At 38.1% G+C, this 15,558-nt stretch overlaps 3 protein-coding genes across 5 annotated transcripts in view; 2 read left to right on the top strand and 1 right to left on the bottom strand.

Annotated features, from left to right (window-relative positions):
• Nucleotides 1–3,820, top strand: part of pde9aa (phosphodiesterase 9aa) — a 24,494-nt gene extending 20,674 nt beyond the window's left edge. The window contains exons 16-19 of one of the 2 annotated variants that reach the window (XM_084122579.1): nt 2,824–2,952; nt 3,059–3,154; nt 3,265–3,320; nt 3,608–3,820. In XM_084122579.1, coding sequence (XP_083978705.1) covers nt 2,824–2,952; nt 3,059–3,154; nt 3,265–3,315 — 276 coding nt within the window. In that variant the 3' untranslated portion in view covers nt 3,316–3,320; nt 3,608–3,820. The remainder of the gene's footprint in view (nt 1–2,823; nt 2,953–3,058; nt 3,155–3,264; nt 3,321–3,607) is intronic. The other variant, XM_084122580.1, reaches the window with a different exon arrangement.
• Nucleotides 3,718–9,609, bottom strand: wdr4 (WD repeat domain 4). The gene is made up of 11 exons (XM_084122581.1): nt 9,501–9,609; nt 8,610–8,678; nt 8,370–8,516; nt 7,186–7,342; nt 6,630–6,742; nt 6,485–6,545; nt 6,263–6,364; nt 5,043–5,107; nt 4,731–4,917; nt 4,576–4,648; nt 3,718–4,293 (listed from the first exon to the last, which is right to left on the bottom strand). The coding sequence occupies exons 1-11, from the start codon at nt 9,581–9,583 to the stop codon at nt 4,106–4,108; spliced, it is 1,245 nt and encodes a 414-aa protein (XP_083978707.1). The 5' UTR covers nt 9,584–9,609; the 3' UTR covers nt 3,718–4,105.
• Nucleotides 9,610–9,824: 215 nt separating this feature from the next.
• LOC311087943 (uncharacterized protein) overlaps nt 9,825–15,558 on the top strand; it is an 11,803-nt gene continuing 6,069 nt past the window's right edge. The window contains exons 1-4 of one of the 2 annotated variants that reach the window (XM_084121465.1): nt 9,825–10,018; nt 10,383–10,443; nt 11,116–11,212; nt 14,158–15,450. In XM_084121465.1, the coding sequence (XP_083977591.1) occupies nt 10,399–10,443; nt 11,116–11,212; nt 14,158–15,450 (1,435 nt within the window). In that variant the 5' untranslated portion in view covers nt 9,825–10,018; nt 10,383–10,398. Of the gene's footprint in view, nt 10,081–10,382; nt 10,444–11,115; nt 11,213–14,157; nt 15,451–15,558 lie in introns of both variants that reach the window. The other variant, XM_084121464.1, reaches the window with a different exon arrangement.

The raw sequence follows: 15,558 nt of genomic DNA on the forward strand, positions 1-15,558 counted from the left end.
AAGTCATCTCGTATAGATCGTATTTACGAGTTGAACGCACTTGAACGCCACCACAATGTCGTAAATACCAGTGGGGAGCTCGGGATTTTCTCTAAGCTCCGATCTTTACGAGTTGGGGGCGTGTCAGTGATTAACATGGCGGAATACACAATACGTAAAGGTATTTAGCTGTGATATTGTCAGGCTTTTCTATTAACAGCTCAGTTAGCTAATCGCCAACACAGAATATGATAGTATTATAATATAACAATGCAACATGTAACGATGTGTTGGCAGTGGCTTCATAAATTAATTAAAAACATAAAAATACAAAGTACACCTGATGCACATTTCTTTGTTCTTCATTTTCTAGAACAAGAGTTTAAGAACCTTACTGTATTTTTGTGTAATTAATTAAGAGAAAGTACTCCGCCATTTTGCTCCGACGAAAGTGACTTGAACGCACATGCCGTTATAAGCACGACTTCCCACCTCGTACGTACGAACTTCCCAGGAGGACTTGAACGCACCATTACACAATGTTGAACATTTTTCTACTCTTGGCATCCGGAAAAAAACGCTAAGCTCTCAGCATGAAAAAGACGCTCAGCAACTCGTTACGTTGCTGCCATTTAAATGCGGCACTCCTATTGAATTTTTTTTTTGAAAATACACCGGCCTTAGGAAAAAAACGCTTTGATGGACACCCGGCCTAAAGGGGCAAAAAATTGAGCTGTGACGATCGGTTTATGCTTATGCCGTTTATGACCTCGCTCCGATAAAAGAAAACGGGTTTAGATGACCGCGGCTTATTAAGCATAATCGGGTTAATAACGTGCATGTAAAGGCACTCATTTCAGTATTTTGAAAGCATAGGGAGATCAACTCAGTTACATCATTCACAGTGCTTCATGGGAGTGGGTGGAACTAAAGAGCTATCTTGGAGTGATGCTTTTTCGACTGTCTGGTGTAAAAAATGTTTTTACAGCATCATGGGTAATGTTAGACTGGGTAAACCCAGCCCGATCTGCCGGCGATTTGATTTCGCCCTGCAGCTCAGGCTGGAAACCTGTACATTCTTATATCCTGCTTCTGTTACAAATCTGCGGGGACCAATCACAAACTGGCTTATCCACCTGGCGCGCTATTGGCGGGTTTAATCCAATCCAATTCCTTTTAACCAATCAACGATGCTCAATGGCTTCTTTAGTTTAGCAAACAAATCGCTTGAGTGAGTGTAAATACCACTCACTTTCATGTTTTTTTTTTTTTGCCATTGCTGTTTCTGCAAACCGCTGATCAATGCTCCAAACCAACATGTTGACACGTTTCCTGCCTGGAGTTTTCGCTGCAAAGTACGTCACCCGGATCGTTGGTCTGATTGGTTGAAGGACTATCCAATTGCGTACAGAGTTATTTGAACTATGCCTGCTGATCATGCCTCTTGTGCAGTAGAAAATACAGAGCAGACTCCCCAGACTAATGTTCAATCTAATGTAGTTTTTCAGCAGGAATTCCACTGTTAAACACAATGTTTTTAAAAATATGAGCTGAAACAATGCGGCTGACAGCAGAAGCAGAAGCAAATACCATGGAATAACAACCTAGCTCACAATAGGGCTGTCTTTAAAGGTTTGTAAGTTATCATTCAAATTTAATCAACTAGTGCAAAATGCCCGTGCAAAATCAGTTTTTGTGTGTGTTTTTAGTAATTGTTGGTTTGGTGCCTGTGAAAGAGACTGTGAACGCATTGAATTCAGGGAGCAGGCTAGGTTACTACAAATGATGGCCGTGAATAAAATATAATATTCAGAAGTAAACAGTGTAGCTGACAGAGTGTTTATGTCAGAATGTTTATTTTTAAACCACAACCTTGTAAGTGCTTCTTTTACCGATATATTTAAGAAAATGCTACGCTTGAGCAAACAGCTTGTGAATAGGCAACTACAAATGATGCCCGTGTAAGAGACTGTGAACGCATTGAATAGGATATGTTTAGTTGGTGAATAGCATAGGCTACTATTACACAGTAGCGATAACCTTAAGCGCACCAGAATGAAATATAATATTCAGAAGTAAACAGCATAGCTGACTTACAGATTCAGTTTACATCCACAAATGAACATGAATTACATCCACATCCGTCGATCCATGGAACAGTGCAAAGTGCCCGTGCAAAATCAGTTTTTGTGTGTGTTTTTAGTAATTGTTGGTTTCTTGGTAAAGAAAACTATAATATTCAGAAGGAACCAAACTATAATATTCAGAAGTAAACAGTGTAGCTGACAGAGTGTTTATGTCAGAATGTTTATTTTTAAACCACAACCTTTTAAAAATGATATATTTAACGATATCTTTAGCATTTCTCATCCAAACAATGTCAAACTTGGCACTGCACTTACTCGTGCCCGTAGCGAGACACCTGTCGAATTTGAAATCCATCGGACTAACGGTTCGAGAGATATGTGGTTAACAGACACACACACAGACACACACACAGACAGACAGACATACGTTTCTGTAATTTATAGATAGATTTCCTTGTGATGAAGCTGAATGGAGTTTTTATTTCCAGAACCCTGAATGTCGGACTCTATGATGCTGAAAATTCAGCTTTGCCATCACAGGAAGAAATTACATTTTAAAATATATTGAATAGAAATATTTCATATAAATTATAATTTCCACTGGATTTTTTTTTTATAAAAAAAAAAAAAAAAACCTTTGTTAATAAGTGACTTATTTCAAAAACATGTTAATAAATCATGCAAACCCTAACATTCTGAATGATCTATCTAGACCATTTGTTTCTTCATCAGAGTTGTGTTGTTCTCTCTCAAACAGAGTGATCGAGAGAAGGCAGAGGGTTTACCTGTCGCTCCTTTCATGGACAGAGAAAAAGTGACCAAGCCCACTGCTCAGATCGGCTTCATCAAGTTTGTCCTGATCCCCATGTTTGAGACAGTGATGAAGGTGAATTGGTTACGTTAGGACCCAAAAGTACATTGTGAAACCTGCAGGCTAGAATCAAACATCCCGATACTTAGTTGTGATATTGTTTGTCCTCTATGTGTTCCAGTTGTTTCCTCAGATTGAGGAGGTAATGGTACAGCCCTTACGAGAGTCCCGGGACAGATACGAGGAGCTTAAACAGATCGATGATGCCATGAATGAGGTCAGCAGAGTGAACATGATTGTGTGTATGTGTGTGTGCGCGTGTGTTTTAAACTGACATTAGCTATTCACATCTTTTCATCCACTTTTTTTTTTTTTTTTTTTCAATAGGTGCAGAAAAAGAAAAGTGAAAATTTAACAATGGGAGGAAAAAAGAAATGAGGAAGGTCAATGTCAAAATGTACTATATGCTACTTAAATGTATCATTATATTTATTATGGTTACACTTTATTTTACAGTACTTGTACTTACAGTGTAGTTACCCAAGAAAGTACTGGTAATAAGAGGTAACTAGTTAGGTTTAGGTTCAGGGTTAGAATCTAGTCATTACCCAGTTATTGCAATTGCTATAATATAGTATGTACATACGGAACAGGGCTGTAAAATAAGGTGCTACCGTTATTATTGGTGTTATCTTTACAGCAAAACCTACCCTGTCTTTGTTTGTTTCAGCTGGAATCTTCCTCAGGAGGCAGTAAAATGTGGGAAATGAGTGAAATCTTGGCCATCTGCTCAGAAAATCCAAAGCGTCTTTCAGGGAATTGAATCGTGTACAGCTCAGCTATGAAATATTTGTGTTTTTATTTGGTTTTGTAAAAGTATAAACATTATACAGGATGTACAGATTTTTAGTCACTTTTACTCAAAAAATAAAAGTCTAACTTAAAAAAAAAAAAAAACTGAAGCCAAAAATCTCATTTTTTACAGAATTGTGTTATAACCCAGTATTATGTTCATTGCTGTCCTCCATGAAACGGTACCACGTCCCATGTGACGAGCGTGACTGAAAGTATAGTGCGCTCTAGTGGCCAAAGCATAACACAGCAACTTACCCTTCAGACAGAGACCAGGTAGTTTAAACTGAAAGGCTTTCCTGAATGTCGAATGAATAATAAAAAAAATCATAGTCATTGTGAATTAACTGTGTATATCGCATAAAGCTTAGTTCTCTCAGCTGGTGTTTTGAGGCACAGCGTCGCTCTCTGTTTTACTTCTTTTATTGGGTTTAGAGCCGTTCGCTGTTGCTCTCTTCTTAGTCTCCTGTTCCAGCCTTTCCTGCTTCTTTTGCAAATATGACGCCATGTTGTCGAAGTTCACCTTATACAGGTGCTTAAACTGACTCTCCAGTCCCACAGAACCTGTGGAGAGAGGACGAGGGGAAATATACATTAACCCTATGAAGCCTACTGTAGACTAATGAATCTCGAAGGCCTTTAAATTATAAACATGATCAAAACTTGGCTGAAAACCCTGTTGTATACAATCTACTACATGCCTTCTGATTGATAGTTTATACTTTTTAGGCCTTTTTTTGGTAAAAATTTCCACCTTTAGGTCGTAATACAGGTTTCATTTTGCTGGGAAATCTTTACAGATTTTTATGAAGTAAATACAAGAACGACTTTTATATTGATTCCCACCTTGAAAGACATTCCACTGAGTCTGTAAAGCTTCAGCGACCCTCCTCAATTCAGGCGTCTCTGAGTCACACAGCTATAAACAAGCACAAGCGGTTAGTAAGAGAAGAGTTAACTTCAGTACATGGAAAGACAGTCATAGAAGAGCATGTATGGACCTTCCAGTTCTGCTCTGAGTATCGATACAGCAGCACATTCAAGTCTTCACTCTCCAGCAAGACCCACAGTTGGCTTTGTGAATCAAAGGTCACGTCCCAGGGGGCAAGAGGAAGAGCGAGAGTGTCGGCAGGGTTCAGGCTGCCCTCCGTCCCAGAATCCACCATGAAGAGCTGAACTGAGGGTAATCTACACAGAGGGATATGATAAAGCCCTTATTAACCTCTGACTTGTGATACTATTGTTGTCACTGAGACTCTCCCAGAATCCAGTTAGAAGGATGATCGCTGCAGTAATCTTTAAATGAAACGCACCTCTCGCACTGGACAGCTACGTGTCGCCCATCTGGTGAGCTGAGGATCCTGCTGACAGCAAACCTCTGAAGACACAAAGATAGTCACAGTGACATTAGCTCTCTTTAAAAGAGATCAGTGACAAATACAAAATAAACACACCTGGACTTGAATGGAAATAAACACTTTAGACTAGTGCCACTTAACCTGTTGAACTCGAATTGTCCCAAAAATCAAAGGCCCCCTATATTATAATTTAGTTCTAAAATAGATCTAAAATATTTGTTACAGTATTTCTGTTGTATTTATGATGAAGGTACTTGTTTTCAAACTTGTATTAACATAAACTGGGTAGACATTCAATTAAATCGACCACAGTTCATTTTGTGATTGCAAAACTTTCAAGAACTGTATGTTCTTCAATAAAAACAAAAAGAGATGTTAAGGGGAACATTTTTAAAAGAAATACCATTGCAGTTTACTTTTCCATTACATTTTTATCATTTTAATTCAGTTAGATTGTTTTAATACATACATATTTCATTCATTAATGTTTAATTTTAATTCAAAGGGTTTTAGGGATGGCAATAAAAAGGTAGATGCAATTAATAAAAACATTCAATCGTATCATTAACAAATATTATTACATAACACTTTATGTTGTTAATGTGTCTTCACGTAGTTAAAATATAATAATTTGATTTACATATTTTCAAATATAAATGAATATGATGCAATATATTAATTCAATTACTAATTATTTTTTATGCATTTTCACTGTTTAAAATTCTTTGTCATAAAAGTTTGCATCATGAATCAAAATATGCAATCCTGAATGTTTTCCCTCAAACTTTATCCAACATATTTCTGTGATCTGTCACAAACTCATTGTGTGTAGACATCCATATTAAAATAATTCTTGCAGTTTTTTCTTATACCTGGAGAATTCACCACCTTGGTTTCTAATATTGCCATTACAATATTGTGAATTTTGCAAATTAAAAATAAACAAAGCCCAGCTTTGTAAAATTATGTAAATTAAGATATATTTTTTTTTTTACAATTAAAAACCAACTAAAGTTCTAGACTTAGACCAATGGGTTCCACATACCTCCCGTTGAAAACCATATATCTAAGTCAATATATAACGTGATTATTTCCATGGGACACATTGTACACAGTGTGCGTAGCTTGAGTGTGATGTCTGTACGAATGGCTGATTGAAAACAAACAGACTCCACCTTTTCTGTGTCTGAGTTTTCAGAGTCTAGGCCAAGTTGCCTCAGGTCAACGCTGTGTAACCGCCGGCCAGTCTCATAATGCCAAACCTTCACTGTGCCATCCTGTGAACACAACCATGTCAGTCCTACAGTGTTAAGACACTTATATCACCCTTAAAATCACTATCCCAACAGAATATTACAGTAGAACAGTAAAGAAAAGGTAAACTGGAAAACACCTACTCCTGAACCAGAGAGAAGCCAGTCAGGATGCCCTGCCGGCACAAGCAATGCACTGACAAATCTGCATGACAAACCAAACATGTTTGAGCAAGCGCGAACAACATATGAGGCGTAATATCACTTGCATCCCACGGTCCACACTTACTCTCTGTGCCCTAGACAGAAAGCCTGAATGTTGTAGGGTGACCGCCGGAAGCTCACTCTGATCTTCTCATCTCGGTCTGCTGTTATGATATATTTATCATCTGGAGAGAGAGTCTGTAGAGGAAAATGCAAGAGGATAAAATATTAAACTCGCTTTTTTTTTTTAAAGCTGAGAATCACTTGGTTAATTAGCTAAATAACGTCATAATTAAGTGAAAATAAAAGGCAATTTTAATATTTTTTTGTTTGGATTCTGAAATATAAACTGGCACTTTATTAAAGAAATATTTCAGCCATTTAATACTTATCCTTTTCCTAGAGGTAAATGAAAAAAAATTATAATATAAAAACTCACATTTTTTAAAGCTGTTAACCATATTAGTTAATTAGATAAATAACATCACAAATTATGTGAAAACAAAAGTGAATTTTACATTTTTTCGTTCAGGTGCTGCATTAAGTTCCACAGTGAAAAACTGGCACTTCATTAAATAAATATTCTATATTCCCTTCTCTAATTGAACTGTCCTCAAACCTACAGTTTGTGTACAACATACCACATCCAGTAACATGGAGAGATGTCCCAGCTTCAGCTCTCCTGGTTTCTGTGGCTCCAGAACAGAGAATGAATATACATCCCCAGACTTATCAGCCACAAACACTTCATCCTCAGCCTGAGTAAACACAAGAGACGTGCATCGCCGCACAACCCACCTACAACAAAACAACCACACAATTACATAGAGCCTTACAGAGAAATTACCATTAATGTGCCCCTATTATGCTACTAGGTTCCTAATATTGTTTTGGAAGGCTCCTTCAATAGGTTTACATGCATCAAAGGTAAAAAAAAATGTAACAACAATGTATATTATCTTTTTTTCTCATAATATACATTGCAGCATCACTTCTTTTCCTCACACTTTCTGAAACGGTTCAATAAAGTATCCAACCCCTTCTTTCTGAGAGCCTACTCTGCTCTGATTGGTCCACCTGTGTGATTGGTCGACTGTTTGGAAACAAAACGCCTATTACCATAACGCCTGAATTTCAGATCTTCCTCAGCACTTGTAAACACAGTGATACGAACCGTAACAACAGTGTCAAGTTTTACCGTATCAATTCAAGTCCAAGGCCTCATGCTTTGGAAGTGCATGCAAAGTGGATTTGCTTTGGCAGCGCAGAAAACAGCGTGTTCTCGAGTCGGCAACACAAACTCTTCCAGGCCTTAACTACACCACAACTACAGCGTTTGAGCGTTTTGAGGGAAAATAGACAATGTTCTCGGGCAGCCAATGAAGACCATAGGCTGGCATTATGCAAATGTGTTTCAAACCTACATAGGGTTTGTGCACGAAGTAAGACAGGAATTACCATTGACTCGTTTCAGGCAGTTTAGAATCGGTTCCTTTTTTTAGGGAGACGATAACTTTATTTATCTGCACTTTGATCTTTGCAGACATTTTACATTAACAAACAGCTATATTACACACTACATGAAAGATGATATCTGAAAAAGCAAAATGGGGGCACTATAAAAGAACCATTCACCTAAAAAGAAAAACTCGGTCATTATTTACTCAACCTCATGTTGTTCCAAATCAGTTCCACTATAATCACTATAATTTCCCCTTGATTAAAGAGATCTTGGACCGTCCATGTGTGTCCGGGAAATTCTTCAATCATACAGGTTTGGAATGATATGAGTGATGGTGAGTACTTTTGAATGAGTGTGTGTTACCGTGTACTAATGCACTGCCACGATGGCTCGGTACAGAAGAGAACAAGACGTTTGTGGTCATCTGTGAGCGCTACATGCTTCCCAGAGGCTGAGGCAGCAAACGCAAGAATCCTGTCACTGTCCTTCTCCTCTGGTCCATCTCCGGCACTGCAACACACAAATATACATTTTAGGATATTTTTGCATCAGCAGATTATGAAGTACAATAACAAACTCACATATCAGAAATATTACATTTACCTTTTATCACCACCATCAGTTTCCTTTGGTTTTTTCTCGGCTTTGGCACAGTCAAACACGAACGGCTCTCTATCAGAAAAATGTCAAAAGAAAACTAACATTACTTTTTTTTGCATGAGTACAAAAAACTAAAACAAAAACAAGGAGCAAATACACAATATAGAGAGATAATAAAATATGCTAAAATATCAATGATGAAGACCTCTTAAATGAGTAATATAATTTTTTTGATATTTAACAACACATTTAATAGCACATAACCATGCTGGTATCATAATGACTATGATCACTTGATTGATTATTCATTTTCTGATATGTATGGACTTTAAAAATGCAACAAGATATCATTATTTCTAAATGTATTGTGACAGGTGTTCTATATCTTCTTGTCTATATATGTTGGTCTATGTTGGACTACAACATTAGGCTGGCTACATATTGAAACATACATTTAAAGTCAAAGTGTATTAAGCAGATGAATGCACAACAATAAAGCAAGCAGCAACTTGAAATACAATGATTTGAATTAAATATTAAGATAACAGTATGTTTATGTTTATATATATATATATATATATATATATACACACACATATATACACACACACATTCATACAAATATGATTATAAACCATGAAAATAGTGCAATATGATGATGCAAAATCGAATAAGAGACATCTTGGGAAAACTTTGCAGCACGGTACAGATATATGCAAACCTCGGGTAACAGTCAATGAAAATGATGTTGATCATGTAATTGAATCGTTTAGTGATGCTTGTTCTATCACAGTGCAGAAATCCTGCTGAGTCTGACACTCCAGTTTTAACCATATCTGAAATAAAGAGCTGGAAATATGTAGACAGCTGACAGTCTAAAATACAGCTACTCACCTAGACTGTTTAAGTTGTATGGCAACTAAAGTAGTAGAACAGCTTGAAACAAACCAGTCTCCCTTTGAACACACTACTGCCATGATTGTTGCTCACGTGCGAAATGACAGTCGCGCGTTTAATACGTCATTAACATAAACGAGCAGGAATGTGGCATGACGAGACCGCCATTAAGAGTGTACCAAATAATCCACTTTCACTACGAACAATACTTTTGTGTTATATATATATATATAAATAGTTATTGGTATTCTATTTTGCTTAAAATTTTACATCGTTACATTCGAAAAACAGCACCTCTTTTGCACTGGACATGATTACAATAATGTAATTGTTGATGTTTAAGAGGGGGTGTGTTCGTTATGCATTATGCAAGGGCGGTACTTTAGTGTGCTTTAACAGTACATCCAGCATACTTGTTGTACTTTACTCTTTTTCCTTTACTGGGATCTTTTTTCGAGTTGAGTTGCAGTCGTTTGTGGAGATTCCTTAACCTGCTTTGATTTTGTCACAGTCAGGTAACTGAATATAGGATCCAGTGACACTGATCTGCACAAAACACACAAAACATCTCATCTAGGTCAGTCTCATGAATATCTTTTGGTTGTTGTATATTGTTTATGACGTGCATAGCAAACATTGATCAATGTGAATGTGAGCTATTGCATTTTCTATATCTGTGCTGTCTGCTGTATAAATAACATTTCTGATTTCTAGCAACAATTTCAAAAATAATTTGAAATTATTGAATATGAATATGAATTATTGAAATTGAATAATTTCATTGTTCTTAGCAGATGCACGAACTTTAAATTGTCGATGTTAAATATTTAAAATCACACGTTGTCACCATTGATCATATGCAGCTGTTTTTCTCTATAGGGTTTCCACAGTAAAGATGGCAGCCTCTTTGCTTAGGGCAGGACGACTCGGATCTCTCAGGGTAAAATGCCGTTTTTTTATAAATATACATGCATGTATGTTATAGTGCATTTGCACATATTATAACTCGTATTTTTGTACACATGTGAAATTGTGAGAAATGTGTGTAGTCCGTTTGTGAACACAAGCTAATGCAGGCTGTCGCTCACTGAAGCATTTAATCCACTCAGACTCGACGCATGAATACATTCTATTGTCCTGTATTTACATGCACGGCGATATTTACATGAAAATATTCCTAGTAGTATTAAAAAGTGCATTTACACGGTGTTAATCAGATATCATGCAACAGAACCCTGCAGCTGTGTGTGAAATGTAGGTGTTTCAAAAAAAAAGAAAAAAAAAGAAGATTATTTTATTATTTTATTTTACGATTCTTTTTCTATATTTTCGTTTTTAGAAAATGTACCTAAAATTGCCAACATGTACTTGTTTGAATGTCCACTGGAAAAATTGAAGAGTGTTGGTCAACTTCACAGACTTCCAGTGAGAGAACACTATGTACTTTTTGCTGGCACTGTGTTTTTTGACACCACAGCAAAGATTAGTAGATTTGTGAAAACGACGTACGGCTGTATAAATATAACTACATAATGGTGGTTGTGATTATTCATCGGGATTATCTGTGTGTTTTGAAATCTGTGTTGTGTTTGTGTGTCTCTTTTGTTGTTAGTGTCTGCAGGCGGAGGGCTTGAGTTCCATCGGAAGAGCTCCTGCTGTAGCTTTCTCCTCAAAATCGGGGGACAGCAAGTCCAAAAAGTACAAAAAAGGTAATTCTTTCTCATATCAGATTTAACATGTCATTCATTTGGGGGAGGAGCGCTCTGTATTTCAGATTCCGATGCCATACATGGGAGAATTTGAGGTTCATGGTTCAGGGAACGTGTCCTCTGACCTCAGCTGTTGTTTCTGTGTGTTTTGTTCCTCTCTCTAACTGTCATGTAGGAGTTATACCATGCAAATACATAAAAACATATGCATATTAAAGTCGTGGCCAAAAGTGTTCATACTCATTTGTCATTATTTTTTTTTAACCTATTTTCTAATTTAAACAATCTTGACTTTATTATAATACTTTTATTTTTCTGTTCTGCATAATTCCCAGTCTTATACCAATTTAAAATTCACATAGCCTACAGGGTGATCAGGCCTCAATGCAATGATGAATTAAATGCATAAACGAAAAATGAAATTTTCATTTGAAATGTTTTTTTGTTATAGGAGAAGAAAAAGACTGCAAAGAACAGTCATTTATACAGTTTAGCGGTCACTATACAAAAATGTGTGACCGCAGAATGCAGTGACTGGCCCATCCGTATTGGATAGTTCAGACAGACATGTAGTAATATTAAGATGTTTGAACAGAATACAGTAGTTTATTTAGCCCTAATACTAAATAATATGTGACCAATTAAAAGATATTGACTTTTTCCAGATATAACAGGATATGTGTTTGTTAACTTTTTTTTTTAAAATAAACTATCGCTGTTATATCCAATTTGAAGTGTATCCAAGGAGGATAAGTGGAAACCAGTTAATGACTATGTTTCAGAAACAGATGTATTTGTTTTACAGTTTACAGGAGCAGCAACATCAACATTTATGATGTTTGAAACTTTTAACTAAATAATATCAATCACAGATCAAAATGTAGTACCAGCATCATACAGTAGTCAACATTTGAAGTAGATCAAAACCTTTCATCAAAGTTATACATGAATTTTGAACAATACTCATTCTTGTCTTAGAACAACTTTGCTGCACTTTTTTGATCCACTTCAAATGTTGACTAATGTATTTTTTGTGCGAGCAGCACATGTGTTCAGTACATAAATGATTGGATTTATTTAGGCTTGAACTGACACCAGAAAACACATTTTTATTTGACAGTGGTTTTGAAATGGAAATGAATTTTATAGGCATTGACAAATAGGTCTGCTGAGGAATGTTTTATGCAACCTCAGTCCATTTGTTGAATGTGTGAGTTTTGCCATTTAACTTAAATGCAATTTTAGGTATGTCTTTGGCAAGGCTGGGATGTTGATTATAATTTAAAGGAAACTCCTGGTCTTTCTCTTGCTCTGTTTTCTCTGTGGGCATTTTTGAAACAAGTAAAACTGGTCACATGGCGTTCTTGAAGATAACCTATGACCTATGATCCAGAAATGTTTCTGTGCTCTATGTTCCTCTGACATTAGAAGTGGCAAAGGGCTTAAGAAAGAGCTTGTTGTGTGTTGCACTGCCATATATTTACATGCTTAGTGCTATATGTGGACGTCCTCACTTCCTATATATGTGACCTTGACATTTAGAGGTAAAGAATGCACTGCATGAAAGCCTTCATGAAGCCACTCCCTCTGTTCCTTCAAGAGAATCTAGTGAAGCCAAAAATCCAACAAGTGACTTCTTGTTGGAAAAAAACTGAACAAAACATGTTTTGTAATGAACATTGAATAAATATAAAAAAGCATCTTTTTAAAATGTAAAAAAGCATTATAAATAATATGAATACTAATTTATTCATATTTCTTTATCAATATTTAATAATAATGATTATTATGTGCTGTTACTACAATTTGATCATGTTTAACCACAAATTCCCATATATTGTTTTATTAACAGTTGTCATCTGATTCTGGTTTCCTGGTGATACTTTAAATAACGGTTACATGAGAACATTATGAATGGAGCCTTTTAGCTTCAGTAATTATGTAATAATTATTGAATCTACTGCACTTTAACTTGTGTGTAATGTGAAATTTTCCATTGAAATTATTATTATAAAGATATTGCCTCGTTTTATTAAGGGTGCTTTCACACTTGGTTCGATTGCCTGGTCTGAATCTTTGCTCCTGCCCTCACTGGATTATGTTAACATTATATTATTTGGGTCCGAACCGCTGTGCGATTGCTTCATTAACGCAGCTGCTGTTTACCCGTGTTGCTTGGTAACGATGACAGAAGGCAGCAAAATGCATAGCGTTGCTCGCCTCAATTTTATATTTTGGGTTTTGAACCTTTGGTTTTCAAAATATCAGCACTTAACAGCACTTGTGTCTGTCTGCCGCGAATGTACTGCAAATGTTCTAAAGAATGTGGTAGTCCATTTCTGCTGAAGGTGAGGAGAAATTAGATATACAGTGAAATGCACACAAACACAGTTTTATCGAATCAGCGGTTCACTTCTGCAATTTAGTAAAATTGCATTCATATCAGCAGCAAACCGTACTGGGGTTCACATGGAATGTACCCCAGACCACCTTTTTTATGTGGTACGTTTTACCCGTTTTACTCTGGTACGGTTCGTGGGTGTGCATTCAGGTTCGGAAAACAACGTTCACATAATCCAAACCAAACTCGAATCGAACCCGGGTGCGCACCAAAAGTGCTAGTGTGAAAGCACCCTGAAAGGGTGTCAGTAAAACACTGAATATTTATTTACAGGCTTTACTGAATGTGAAATATATTTAGGTTACTTTTTTTGTCAAAGGGCCCCTTTTTATTAGCCGTAGTTCAGATCTGACTTGCATCAGTCAGGTTATAAGGTGTTTAAAGCTCCACCACCTCAGTGGATGCTCATCTGCCTTTATTGTTGAAGAAACTGGGTGAGTTATTTTGCTGAATGAATTTAGCGCTCTCCATTCAGCCTGATAATGCATGTGATGAATCATATTATAAAAAATTTATGTTTGCCCTCCTTCCCCCTCCATCCTAGAAAAAGCAGCACCAAAAACATACTTCGATATAGAAAAACTTGTCCAGCACAAATCATTTGTGGAATTCCCCCAGAAGGAAGTTGCAGCTTCAGTTGCTGCTGCCTCTACAGAAACTGCATCTGCTGCTGCTGCCGCTGCACCTGAACCAGTTGTAACTGCCACTGCAGCTCCTGCTGCAGCAGAAGCACAAGCTGAAGCCGCTGCCCCTGCAGCTGAAACGGTTGTACCTGTAGTTGAAGCCGCTGCCCCTGCAGCTGAAGCTCCTGTAGTTGAAACCGCTGCTCCTGCAGCTGAAAAGGTTGTACCTGTAGTTGAAGCCGCTATTCCTGTAGTTGAAGCCGCTGCTCCTGTAGCTGAAGCCGCTGCTCCTGCAGCTGAAGCTCCTGTAGTTGAAGCCGCTGCCCCTGCAGCTGAAGCTCCTGTAGTTGAAGCCGCTGCCCCTGCAGCTGAAACGGTTGTACCTGTAGTTGAAGCCGCTGCCCCTGCAGCTGAAGCTCCTGTAGTTGAAGCCGCTGCCCCTGCAGCTGAAGCTCCTGTTGTTGAAGCCGCTGCCCCTGCAGCTGAAACGGTTGTACCTGTAGTTGAAGCCGCTGCTCCTGCAGCTGAAGCTCCTGTAGTTGAAGCCGCTGCCCCTGCAGCTGAAGCTCCTGTTGTTGAAGCCGCTGCTCCTGCAGCTGAAACGGTTGCACCTGTAGTTGAAGCCGCTGCCCCTGCAGCTGAAACGGTTGTACCTGTAATTGAAGCCGCTGCCCCTGCAGCTGAAGCTCCTGTAGTTGAAGCCGCTGCCCCTGCAGCTGAAACGGTTGTACCTGTAATTGAAGCCGCTGCCCCTGCAGCTGAAGGTCCTGTAGTTGAAGCCGCTGCCCCTGCAGCTGAAGCTCCTGTTGTTGAAGCCGCTGCCCCTGCAGCTGAAGCTCCTGTTGTTGAAGCCGCCTCCCCTGTAGTTGAAGCCGCCGCCCCTGTAGTTGAAGCCGCTGCCCCTGTAGTTGAAGCCGCTGCCCCTGTAGTTGAAGCTGCTGCCCCTGAAGTTGAAGCCGCTACCCCTGTAGTTGAAGCCGCTGCTCCTGCAGCTGAAGCTCCTGCTGCATTAGCTTCTGAAGCCACATCTACAAAAGAAGCCCCTGCCCAAGAAGCAATAGCTGAAGTTGTTAAAGCTGTCAGTGAAGTTGTTGCAGAAGCTGCCCCTATTGAGCCGGTTGCAGAGGCAGCTCCTGCTGAAGAGCTGGTAGATTCTGCCCCTGTGATCACAGATGCTACTGAAGTTCCAGCAGAAGTTGTGGAGACGCCTGAGGGTACACACCATATCCCCCTATAACCCCTTTTCATATATTGGGATACAGCAATTTTTTACAGCAGTTTTTTTTCTTCTCAATTTTGGTTACGGGCTTAACACATACACA

This window comes from Abramis brama (genome assembly GCF_963993115.1).
Source record: "Abramis brama genome assembly, chromosome: 8".
In the NCBI taxonomy this organism is placed as follows: domain Eukaryota; kingdom Metazoa; phylum Chordata; class Actinopteri; order Cypriniformes; family Leuciscidae; genus Abramis; species Abramis brama.

Bases quoted from the DNA above. Each gene is read 5' to 3' on its own strand.
- wdr4 (XM_084122581.1), bottom strand. From the start codon at position 9,583: ATGGCAGTAGTGTGTTCAAAGGGAGACTGGTTTGTTTCAAGCTGTTCT. The intron at 6,546-6,629 runs GTAAGTGTGGAC...TTTGTCATGCAG, and splicing joins TTCTGTCTAGGGCACAGAGA to ATTTGTCAGTGCATTGCTTG. The intron at 6,365-6,484 runs GTAGGTGTTTTC...TTGTGTTCACAG, and splicing joins GGCTTCTCTCTGGTTCAGGA to GATGGCACAGTGAAGGTTTG.